Genomic DNA, 12,523 nt, shown 5'->3' on the forward strand with positions numbered 1-12,523 from the left:
ATTGGCTACGGCAGCCAGTGATTAATTCGTCTTGTAACAATAATAGAGACCGAATAGAGTACGGTATTGGAAAAGGAGCCACTGCAATACAACTTTCGAACTTCAAGTTATATCACAAAATCACAGTGTGCTAATGATATATTTTTTGTAATTAACTTATTTTATTGACACGGTTTTGTACACTGAATAGGCCCACAGCGGGATGGATTCCCTGAAGATTTGTTGGGGTTACTGTCTCGGGCTCCTGCTTTGAAGACTCATGTGCCCCCCCCAACTCTTTTGGAGAGGGACTTCTAGGATATGCCCCTCTTGTAGGCCTTTGGGAGTGTGGCCCCTGAAGATGAATATTTGGGGTACCAGTGTTCCATGGTGGCCATTACTTAGGCACTGATAACTTTTTTTTTAATTTACGAAGCATCTTTACTTTGCATCCCAGGCTAAAAAATGTATGGCTAATTAGGTGTATTAACTTCGTGATTCATGTCAAGCGTGTATCAAACAGTCCCTTTAATATTATTGGTCTTGTGTTTCTAAATAGTTGTCAACGTTTTGCAGACGTTCCCTTGTTCAGGGAAGGCGGGACGCCAGGGGCCTGGCTAAGGTTGCCTGACGCGAGGAGGAGTTCGCTAGCTGTGCGCTGTCCGCATTCCCTGGCAACAGCTGTCTGAGCGAAGGGAGAATGCCTGTGGCTTCGAAACCGTTGCCGGAGCCGAGGTCTGCCCCGCTCCATGCCCTGCTACTGCAGAGTTACCTGCGGCTGCTCAAGGAGCGTCCGGTGCTCACCAAGGCGCTTACTAGGTAACTGGAGGGAGACTCCGCTTGGTAAATGGCAGGTGCCCCAGAATCTCAGTAGGCACGGTGGGGCCTGAATAAAACTCTGAACCTATTAAAGTGCAGCTGTAGCGTCATGTGATTAAGCAGGAATAATATTGAAATAGTAACTGTGGTGTTGAGGGTCTTTATGAAAGTTGGGGACCCCGTATCTCCACGCATTTCCATGGTGACCAGATCATGGTACATTCTATGGTATGCTCTTTACATATGGATCCCCAATTGGAGGGGCATCTCCTCGCCCTGCTGGGAAGCACTTCCAAGTCTTGTGATCCATACAGTGGTAAGCGCTTTAGGGTTTTGTGATGGAGCCCCATAGGCAGCAATGACCAGCTTTATCATGGACGCATTTCCCTGTTCACATCACCAGGACCATATTGGACTGAGCAAATATAACGCACAGTGCCTTTTTTATTAAAGCGTTTGTTTATTAAGTGGTTTCAGAACGGACAAAAAATTTCCCTTCCAACAAACAAATAAAATCAACCCAAAAAATGATGTCCCATCTGCTGAACAGAAATTGATACCTTTGTGTCTAAATGCCATACTACAAATCTAATTCTTAGTACTGTTGAATGCCTTTAATCGAGTAAAATTATGCCTCCTTTGTAGTTTTTTCCTGGAAAACGTAATTGTCGTGTGACTCAAAACGAGGCACTGATAGGTTGTTGTTATGGAAAAGGCTTCTTGATTGTCTTTATGCGATGAGCAAAAACCTAAAGCGACAGGTCTGTTAATGTGTATGTGCTTAACATGCTAGAGAGTGACATTAATGCTTTCTTTAAATGGAGATTGCGGAGACTAGAGAGTGCGTGGTGTCAGGTGAAACGGTCACTAGACGTGTCAGCCAAAAGGACAGTCTAAAGAGGCAGAAACATAACAAATAGGGAATACTTTTAAGAGATTCTGTAGACCAATGGGGTCTATTCACTAAAGGAGAACTGTGGTTTCAGCTTCCCACTTCACTATTCATTGTAGAATGGCCAACGCTGGCAAGTTCCCGCCAGCTAGAAGCGCTGAGCTTGCCCTGTGTAATGTAGAATTCAGCGGGTGAGTATTCACTACATAGGGCCAGCTACGCTCTAACTACAGGAGAAGCTGTGTAAAGAATAGCAAAGTCAAGCAGCTGAAACCACGACTTACCTGCCCGCTTTCCTACCAACTCTACCTTTAATAAGCAGAGGGCAGCCAGGGAGAGTGTGCATGTGCAGCGACCCCAGGCAGCCGTATTGGGAGACCTCGGGAACTGGCAGCCGGGGAGAGTGTGCATGCGTGGCACCCAGGCAGCTCTATCGGGAGACCTCAGAAACTGGCACTGGTAGATTTTAGGTAAGTATAACTTACTAGAGATTTCACAAGCACGATGTATGTATATGGTGTCATATTGGACAGTAATGTATGATGTCATCCACGTGTGCTGTAACACTCCAGTGATTTGGAGTGCAAGGCAAAGGAAAGTCTTATGGAAGAAAGTGTGTTTTCTGTATCTTTAAAAACAGTTTAAAAACATAACATTTATTGCTCTACTAAATGACTTTATTTGTAACCAATGTGGAAATCTGTTATCAGCGCTTAAGTCTTTATTTCCCCAACAGTTGTAAACCTGAGCAGTATTACAGATGTGAAATATTAGACTGACTGCAACATCTCTCACTCAGGTCACATTGTTCTACTACGTATGTCTGTGACCTTTGATGCTCATTAACTCTAGCCTGTTAGAGTTAACATAAAGCTCTGTTTGTTCCCAATGCAGTGGGGTTTTGGCATATTTTGGCATATTTATGATACATATAGATAGGATTTTAGAATATATCTTCTTTTCATTGTCAAACTTACCAGTAAGTTGTCTGTTAGAGGGAGGAAACAGAAAAAAAGCGTAGTGGGTAAATAATTTGCATTCATTCCAACAGAGAAATAGTTAATATGCTACTCCTACTGTGTGTTAAGTCTCGGGGTAGAGTTCAGTTGACATACGGTGTACTTAGTACACTACGAGGGCTTTGGTAAACAAGTTTCCTAGTTCTGTGTGTGTATTATATAAAAGTACACATACAACATAGTTTTAGTATAAAAATTTGTGCAGTAGTTAGAAAAACCTTTTGGAAACTGTTAAAAGTATTTCCCCGGCAGCCCAGAGGCGGACACACACGGCATGTAACAGCAGTGATCGCATTTTATATCCCATATTAGCAGTCTGTGTCATTATTTTGGAGCAGCCCGGGTAATCCACGAAGCACCTGTCGTGTTCTTGTTACTATAGGCATTTCCAAATGCCCAGCTCAATAGAAGTTAGTGTTTGTATACAATCATGAGCAAGTGATTAGCAAAATTGAGTGCGATTAGTTTTGGGTTTTTCTGTGAACCATGCATTCGTTTTTGTAGCTATAGGGCATAAAAAAAACACTGCGTTTAGCCCAAACAGTAAGGAATATAACAATCTTCCAAGATATTAAAATTGGCATTCCCAATGTCACAAAAACAGCTCTCAGCTGATCAGTAAGCGTCTGCAGCCCATGAGCTGTCAGTTGCACAGAAAATGAGGTCTATCTCAGTAAATAAACATTGTTTTCTAAAACTGACAAGATCCTTGGAAGAAATGTCCGTTTGTTGCTTTGCATGCTGTAAGGTAACCTGATATATCGCCTTGTGTATGTCTTTCTTTTACAGTGCTATTCTGTCTGCATTGGGAAATCTTTTATCTCAAAACATAGAGAAGCGAAAGAGAGGACAGAAATCCTCAAGGAACGTTGACCTGGCTGGACCTCTTCGGTTTGGCGTATATGGGTGAGGCCTGAATCTTTTCAAGCTGTTCATTACATGCGCAGATAAAGGCAGTGACAGTGGACTATGGTTTGAGGCCTGAAGCAGACAAGTGGCAGGAAAGCGTTCCTGCACATAGGGTGAACAGATCAGCGTTTACAGAGTCAGCGCTGGAGCTGATTGTAGGTATGTATATTATGTTCCAGGACATGTGAGAGGGTTGTAGATAAATGATAACTGGAACAGCCTCCCAGCAGATGTAGTAGAGTATAATACAGTGAGGGAATTTAAACAAGCTTGGAAAATAGCAGTGGGGGTGCATATGGGGAGTGCCCCTTTAATAGAGTAGTGAATTGTTATTTTCCTAGAAATCACCTTTGGACTCAAGATCCTATCTATCCTAAATGCAGCTGCTAGGCTTATCTTCCTTGATCATCACTCCTCTTCTGCTTCCCCCCTCTGTGAAACCCTCCACTGGCTCCCAATGACCTTTAGAATTCAATTTAAATCCTGGTACTGACATATAAGGCCATCCATAATACTGTTCCTCCATACATTTCTGACCTCATTAGCAAATACTCTCCTACTCGATCCCTACGTTCTTCCCATGGGCTAAGGCTCTCCTCCACACTTATCACCTCTTCCTTTTACCGTCTACTACAAGAGTTCACTCGAGCTGCCCCATATCTCTGGAATCTACTCCCAAGGAACCTTCAGCATTCACCCTCCCTCCCAACATTCAAGAAACATCTAAAAACCCACTTCTTCAGAGAAGCCTCATCATCTTAGCTGCTAGAACTTCCTTATAATTGATATAACCACCACACTACCTTTCTCTGTGCCTTATGTTTGTCACCCCATTTCCCTCTAGATTGTAAGCTTGCGAGCAGGACTCTCTCCACCAAATGTATCGGTTTGTCTTAGTCTGTCATTTCTTGTCTTGTCATATCCCTTGAATTTATGTATTGTATTAAGCGCTGTGTAAACCGTTGGCGCTATATAAATAAAAGATAATAATAAAATACGTTTTTTTATCTGCTCATAGCCCTCGAGAAGAAAACAAAAAGTTAAGTGGCAAAAATCATCCAAAAACGTACATGGGCAAACACAATTAATTGTCCCAGTGGTTATTGGATGGGTCTCCCTTTTACACCAAAGCAAGTACTTAAATGAAAGTCCTATACTGCAAACCCCCCCAAAAATACTAAATGACGTGCAGAGGCTCTTTTCTGTTGTATTACAGGATTAAAAGGCTCTGATGTCCATATTTTTAAAAGGCATTGTGCCATGAAGTCTCAAGTGGTTCAGCAGTCTTTTTTGGGGGAAGGGTAGTTGGTGGGCTTTTACAATTGGCCTAAAAGAACATCTGTGTCTTTTAATCTTCTTTCTTTTAGACAGAACAGTAATGTCCACATTTTGCAACTAGTTATGATTAATAGATAAGTGCTTTTGTAATGACATGTATGCTTTCAGGTGAAGAGACTAGCTGTATACTTAGGGGCTGCACAAACAGGGGCTCTGGATGGAGGACACATGTTGCTACATTTTAAAGACATTCATTCCATCCACACAAATGCAGTCTTATCATTCTGCTATTATAAAAATAACCTTCCTCGTTGCTCGACTGTTGATCTATGCAATCCTGTATAAGGAACCATGGCTTCCTGAGGGCAAACAGCCCTTCTTACTGGAAATCCATTAAATGAACAAATCTACGGTACCTGCAAACATGTTTCTACACCAAAGTATAACTATGACCCTTTAACTTTCACTTGTTTCTTCTACTACTAAGATTCTATTTCCCTACTTTAGGCTGCGCTGAGGGGAGGTATGGTCATTTGACCCAGAACATTGACCCAGTTGAGAAATGTGCATGTTCTTTAGTTTCTCTTCTTTCTGTCAGTTTCCTCTTCACAGGCCCATTGTCCCACTATTTCTACTTGTTCCTGGAGCAGCTGGTCCCTTCCTCGGTCCCACTAGCTGGATTCCGCCGTCTCCTGCTGGAGCGTTTAATCGTAGCACCTGCTTTCCTGCTACTCTTCTTCTTTGTGATGAATGTTCTGGAGGTGGGTAATCTTCACAAAACAAATACCGTATTGGCTTGATTATAGGCTGCACCCTTATAGTTTGGTGCTATTTTAAAGCAAAATGTATTTGTCTACGTGCATCCCGCAGACGTCCACCGGCTGCCTGAGAGGAGGATCCAGGTCCCCTGAAAATTAAAAAAAAATAACACTTGGCCAGCGCCCGGAACTGCATGTCCCGGGCCATATGAATTGCGCACCCCTGCGCTAAACCCCGATTATAGCTCACACCCCCGCTTTAAAGACTTAAAGTGCATGGGGAGGGGGGGGCGCGGCCTATATTCGGGCCAATACGGTATATGTATTTGTTGCCATAGTAGGAGACATTTTGTATTGTGTATTGTTTGGCCATAATTTAATGCCTTAAGCACCAAAGCTTCTTTACATTAGGCCAAATATTACAAGTTGAGGATCATTTTTTTTTTAATTTAGCATGGTGGCACTCTAACTTTAGTAGTTGTCACATAAATCAAAACCACCTCATGAAACCATATGTTAACAAAAAGAAGACAACCCAGGGTATTTTTTGCTTTAATAGTTAATTGTTCCACAATTCAGATTGCTCCATTGAACAAAAAAAGAAATTATAAAAAGTAGTCAATCTTGAGTATTTTGTGTGTATATATATATATATATATATATATATATATATAAAATTTACCTTTAAGGTAACTGTGGAGATTTACAGGGGGCTGGGAGAGGATTTTTTTTTTTTTAATCTCATAGGGAAAGATATGACGAGTTTTTTTTACATTTTATTTTTGTAGCTTTATGGGGGTTTTTTTTATTTTAGCTGCTCTTTTTTCTTTACTGGTTTACACAGAAACAAGAAAGTCATCAAAGTAAAAAGAGATAAAGAATATTTTTGTTGTGTTGACTAGACGGTACCCTAGTATTATTTACGACCGCAACTAACGATTATTTTCATAACCGATTAGTTAGACAATGATTTTTTCGATTCATCATTTTAAATAATGCAATGAGGAGACTGAGGATTTCATCTGTTAGTTGTTTCAGTCCTAGTATTATTTTACTTTGTTTTTTCTTCCTCACCCCTGTCAAAGCTTGAATCATTTATATTACATTTGCTTTCCTTTCTGTTTTGATTACACAGGGTAAGGACTTGGCCACACTGAATCAAAAGCTGAAGGATGGCTACTGGTCTGCGCTTAAGATGAACTGGAAAGTTTGGACGCCCTTTCAGTTCATCAATGTGAACTATATCCCAGCACAGGTAAGCAATAAATAACTCATCATATCGGGCACACTTTGATTTGCTCATTTCATTTTTGTTCAGTTAGTGTTGATAGTACCAAGCCCCCACCGATTATGGTTCAGGACCTCATTTCTACCGCATGAACCACTTGAGATGGTTTTACAGACTATATAGGTTACAGCATACTTGGCGCTCCCTGTTGTAACATACTGATTCGCTGATTCTTTCTGTAGTGCCCCTTTTGATTGATCTGTTCTTTGGTATGAACTTAGGTTAATGGGTAAAATATGATGCTAATAGTTGTAGTCCACAAAAGCTCATTAGCCAGTTTTTTTAAATGCATGTTTATTAGATGTATATAGGTTGTGTGCACTTTTCAATTTATGATGGGCAAAGTGGGCAACTATGACTTCCGGCTAGCAGGGATCAGACTTTTTTCCTGCATGCTGACCAGCTGTTCTCACAATGGATTTATTTTTGTCTTTAGCCTAGCAGATGATGGCGCTACTGTTTTTTGACCAATTTAGGGAGCCTTTAATGTTCGAGTGTTCACATGGTACATAGTTGGCATTCTAGAACTACTTTGCCAACTGCATATGTAGATGTCCCTCTAAGGGTAAAAATCCTTTCAGATGGATGCATTACATGAGCAAAACACAATCATTGAACCACACAAATAACCTTTCTGAACATTTAGCTGTAGATGGTTGCCATGATAAACATTATTTCTTATCTCTCACTAGTTTCGAGTCTTGTTTGCAAACTTGGTGGCTTTCTTCTGGTATGCGTACCTGTCCTCGGTCCGGAAGTGACCATGAAACCTCTGGACAGAGACTATGAAACCCAAAATGGACACTGAGAAAAACAAAGGCAGCTCAGTGAAGTGAATGCCAGACAGATTAAACTCTCAGCTCTAACTGCAGTAACAAAGATGATGCTCAGGATAAAGAGTACACACTGGTAATTGCATTTAATTACGCCACTAAAATATAGTACACACATTTTAAAGCCAATCGGTTTTATATGGGGTCTGCTACAAAAACACCTAGGGTGGGTCTACAGACTGAATGTAGTCATAAAAAGAAACTATTTTTTATTAAGTCATTCTTAGGTTATGGATATCTTGAATAAGTACTACAAATGAAAGGGTGATTTAGGAGCATCTGTTACATTGTGTTGAGGATCTCAGAGAAGTAATTTTATCTGTGTGACCCACACTGTGAAACTTCCAGGTTGTTTAGTACATATATCTAATATGTGGATTAATATGGCAATGGTAGGAAAGAGTTTAGAACAAAAACACACAGGATCGTGATGAAACTCTAATGCTTTTGTGCCTAATGTAACTGAAAACAAATTTATTATAATATGGATTAATAAAAATTAATCTTCACAGAAAAATGTAGTTACTCAGCAAATGTTACATTATTATTTTCTTTAACAGGAGTTTTGCTAACGAAAAGAACTAAAATTCTATAATCAAACAGTTGGCTTAGAACCGCAATTTTGCAACGTATATTGGTAATCTTGGCTCCAATATATATTTTACTTAACTTAACCACTGCATTTAAAGGGACACCTCCACCATAGAAGAAAAGGGTAAATGCATGTGAGACAAGGTGGATGCACTCTCATGCAAAGCCAAAGACGGAGGCAAGTTTCTACGATTCACAAAATCAAAGCCTAGCTTTGATATTTAACAGCAGTTAGAAAAAAGGTATTTCCAGCATTTATTTCTGAATAGCATGTATGGTTAAAAAACCAAAACCTTCCATGCCGCTTGAATTAAAAAGCTGCAGTTTGTGAACTCTGTTACACAGTGGTATAAATATACATTTGTGCTTATATAAAATATATATGTATCTGTGTATGTATGTATATATATATATATATATATATATATATATATACACATATACATATACACACGCATACATATATATATACACACACACACACGTACATTCACTGGACACTTTATTAGGTGCACCTTGCTACTACTGCCTTCATTCTTCGTGGCGTACTTTCTACAAGGTGCTGGAAACATTCAATCAGTACTAAGGGGCCCAAGGTGTGCCCCCCACAACATATCACCACCAGCCTGAACCGTTGATACAAGGCAGGATGGATCCGTGCTTTCATGTTGTTTATGCCAAATTCTGACCCTGCAATCTGAATGTCACTGCTGGAATCGAGACTTGTCAGACCAGGCAACGTTCTTCTTGTCTTCCATTGTCCAATTTTGGTGAGCCTGTGTGAGCTGTAGCCTCAGTTTCCTGTTCCTAGCTGACAGGAGCGGCATCTGGTGGGGTCTTCTGCTGCTGTAGCCCATCTGCTTCAAGGTTCCACGTGTTGTGCGTTCAGAGATGGTATTCTGCATACCTTGGTTGTAACGAGTGGTTATTTGAGTTACTGTTCACTGTTCTGTCATCTCAAACCAGTCTGCCCATTCTCCTCTGACATCAACAAGGCATTTCTGTACACACAACTGCCCTTCACTGGATATTTTCAAGTTTCCAGCCCGTTAAAGGTCCCTTAAATCCCCTTTCCCATTCCTATGCTCGGTTTGAACTTCAGCAAGTTGTCTTGACCACGTCTACATGCCTAAATGCCCTGAGTTGCTGCAATGTGATTGGCTATTTATGTTAACAAGCAATTGAACAGGCGTACCTAATAAAGTGACCAGTTAGTGTATATACACTTTTGGGGATGTTATGTATACAGGCTTGAAGCACCCAGCAAATGACAAGGCATCCTACATCCAATGTTCCATCTAATTTTTCTTAGGTGGTGTGCGCAGAAAATTTCTCGTGCAAAAATTTTCCCAGAGCCAAAATTTTGTGCGCACAATATCTGCGCCATATAAAGTATCAAAAATTTTTTTTTTTTTTTATTTATTGGGAAAAACCGTTGTGCGCACAATTTTTGGACATGTGCGCTCTCTAAAAATGCTATGTGCGCGCACACAAGCGCACAGCTTAGAGGGAACACTGCCTACATCCCTCATGAAAACACATAGAACATACACATACTGTGCCTGGGAGCTCTCCTGGTTTGAACCTGAATTTCAGAAAGAAATTAATGTGTAGATTTGTATCATATAGTCTGCATATAATGCTTTCATACTGATGAAAAAAACAAAAAAAAGAAGACTCAATGAGTATCTGGCAAAGTTGTGAGCAATACCAGTACCTAACTATTTGGAGTATATAACGTAGATCCCAGTGCACATACGGCTGGGTCCCAGACTGGAAGGGTCCATCCGAAAAAGGGATCTCTACTGCAAGTAGTATTAAAGCCTTCTCTGCAGAGGGGCCGCCCATTCCGCGCTGTATTACATTGTAATACTTATTTTAGTGCTACGTGTCTAATTCTACATTGTGCGGGGATTCTCACATATAACCTTCCGTTTGGTTCAATTGGCATTTGCGCCGCTGCTTCCATGGTTCCTGAAGTATACTCCTCAGCCATATCAGACTCGTGCGTTCTTGTAACCAACACAATGGCCGCGGAGTCCCGCAAAGGAGACAGCTGTAAAAGCGACTCATTACAACAGTTTGACGTCGTGGGTCACTGAAGGCCCCTTTTCAAGCTGCCCCGATCGTGCCTGTGTGGAAACAGCGACAGGCCCCGATTGACGCTGCAAGGGCCCTGATTACGGCGTGCGCAATACACGTGGGGACTTCGAGGAAGCTGCTCAGAGTTTGTCGGTAATGGGTGGCTTGGAGAAAAAGAAGGTATGTTTAATATAATATAACGTTTATCCTTAAAATACGGTATTTAGCGAGTGTTATTTTATCCTATGTAGACAGTGTTCGCGTATGTCTAGTATGTCAAGATCTAATTTTGTGTACGTACATTGACACAGTCTGGAGTGTATACGTATCGCTTAGGAATGCAGCCCTCTGTTAAACTGACCCTTATTAAATATAGACTTAAATATAGGTATCAATCAGGGTAAAGGGGGGTGTTATCGTGCCAACTCTGTGTACCCGGTTTGATGAGCACATAAGCCATGTTTCTCAGGACACCCATACATTAAACATATTGCTGATGAGCACAGGTAAAAGTGCTGCTCTGCAAAGGGAGTTGGTTATCAAACCAGCATACTAAAGGGCAGAAGTGTATATGCGTCCTGGCAAAATGTACAATGTGTACTACTATGAGCGCCAATCAAAGAGAATGAACCCGAGACGCTTAAATATGCCAAGACCGTCAAGTTAAATGAGACAACGTCAAAGAAAAGTGAGGGTTTTTCCCCAGCAGTAATTTTGTATTATTACCGGTAATAAAATGTATTTTACCGGTAAATTTGTTTTACCATAAACGTAGTAGATGAACCATGTCATTAAGGGGTTTATTGATAAAATGTCACCACCTAATTGCGCTATTAAGGGCCGACACTGGTGGTCTTCTGCAGGAAGGGATAGGTTGTACCGTAAGGTTTTAGGTAGCAAATGATAAAGACACAGAGGCTAATCTGAGCAGAAAAGCATATTCTTCATCGAGTGGGATTGGTTGTTTACGGATAGCCCCCTTTCCTCATTCCCAGTACCTTCCAATGATGAGTAATGGTGCTGCATCGGCACTTTTACCACCGCCGGGCCAAAGAAAACAAAGTAAACTATGATAGAGAGATAAGCAAAGGCCCAGCTTTTATACATAATCACATACGTAATTTCCTGTTATCTGTATACAAATAAGATGCCTGTAACCTTAGATTTTTAACAGCATCATTAATGTGGTTATTGTTTGTGACCAATTAAAGATAAAGGTGACATAACTCCTTTGTAATGTCTCGTTATGTTTGGTATTTTTACCAAACATGGCAGTATATTTAACCAACCCCTCCCATGACAAGTACTGAGTCTGTCTTGGTCTCATTGTTGTCAGAAGCCAACTTGATATTCTTATACAGTCATGTCAATTCCAGAATGTCAGTCCTGAAAGTTCTACACCTAGCAGGCTTCCTATGGAGTATAACCCACGCATGGAGACCATAGAATCCTTTTTGTGCCCATTGTAATACCGTAAAATGAGTATCGCGTTTTGTGTCAGTCCAGTGAAACATGTTATCTGGAAGTAATAAGCTGTTTGGAATTGTATGTGGTTTTAATGGACGTTATCTGCTTCTTTCAGTTTGAGCGTGGCTCTGCCACAAACTACATCACTAGAAACAAGGCCCGGAAGAAGCTGCAGCTCAGCCTGCCAGATTTCAGGTGCAAATTCTGTTACTTATCATTTGCTACACCGGCGGCCGACTCTATCGGTGACACGGACCACTGATCTCTTATAAAACACAGCAAAGCCTAAATCATTCCCGCTTACCTTTATTTTGTTTTTTTTTTTTTAAACGTGGGTGCATTAAATATAAGAGAAGTTACAATATCTTAGCTATTCTGATAACTCTGTAAAATTGGGTGGTCCGGTACGTTTTGGGTGCGGTGGGCACAGCACCGTGTTCCACCAGAACTGCTTGTACACCGATCTCAGCTGGATACATTTCACAAGCTTAAAGAAAGATGAACAGATGAGTGTAAAGTAGCATGAAAAGTTAAGCACCAACAATATCGTTTTAGGATACATGTCTATCCAGTATATGGGAAGTGTCCAGCTCGGCCCCTGATTGTCT

At 40.9% G+C, this 12,523-nt stretch overlaps 2 protein-coding genes across 3 annotated transcripts in view; both read left to right on the top strand.

Moving 5' to 3' along the window:
• Positions 1-591: 591 nt before the first annotated feature.
• On the top strand, positions 592-8,292 carry PXMP2 (peroxisomal membrane protein 2). Its single transcript, XM_053468549.1, has 5 exons — positions 592-798; positions 3,499-3,615; positions 5,495-5,657; positions 6,790-6,909; positions 7,635-8,292. The coding sequence occupies exons 1-5, from the start codon at positions 680-682 to the stop codon at positions 7,701-7,703; spliced, it is 588 nt and encodes a 195-aa protein (XP_053324524.1). The 5' UTR covers positions 592-679; the 3' UTR covers positions 7,704-8,292.
• Positions 8,293-10,495: 2,203 nt separating this feature from the next.
• Positions 10,496-12,523, top strand: part of PES1 (pescadillo ribosomal biogenesis factor 1) — a 14,394-nt gene continuing 12,366 nt past the window's right edge. For both annotated transcript variants that reach the window (XM_053468550.1, XM_053468551.1), the window contains exons 1-2: positions 10,496-10,628; positions 12,031-12,110. In XM_053468550.1, coding sequence (XP_053324525.1) covers positions 10,605-10,628; positions 12,031-12,110 — 104 coding nt within the window. In that variant the 5' untranslated portion in view covers positions 10,496-10,604. The remainder of the gene's footprint in view (positions 10,629-12,030; positions 12,111-12,523) is intronic.

The sequence above is a fragment of the Spea bombifrons genome, chromosome 1 (genome assembly GCF_027358695.1).
Source record: "Spea bombifrons isolate aSpeBom1 chromosome 1, aSpeBom1.2.pri, whole genome shotgun sequence".
In the NCBI taxonomy this organism is placed as follows: Eukaryota; Metazoa; Chordata; class Amphibia; order Anura; family Pelobatidae; genus Spea; species Spea bombifrons.

Coding starts and splice junctions, on each gene's coding strand:
- PXMP2 (XM_053468549.1), top strand. CDS start 680: ATGCCTGTGGCTTCGAAACCGTTGCCGGAGCCGAGGTCTGCCCCGCTC. Junction 799..3,498: donor CTCACCAAGGCGCTTACTAG/GTAACTGGAGGG, acceptor TTTCTTTTACAG/TGCTATTCTGTCTGCATTGG. Junction 5,658..6,789: donor TTGTGATGAATGTTCTGGAG/GTGGGTAATCTT, acceptor TTGATTACACAG/GGTAAGGACTTGGCCACACT.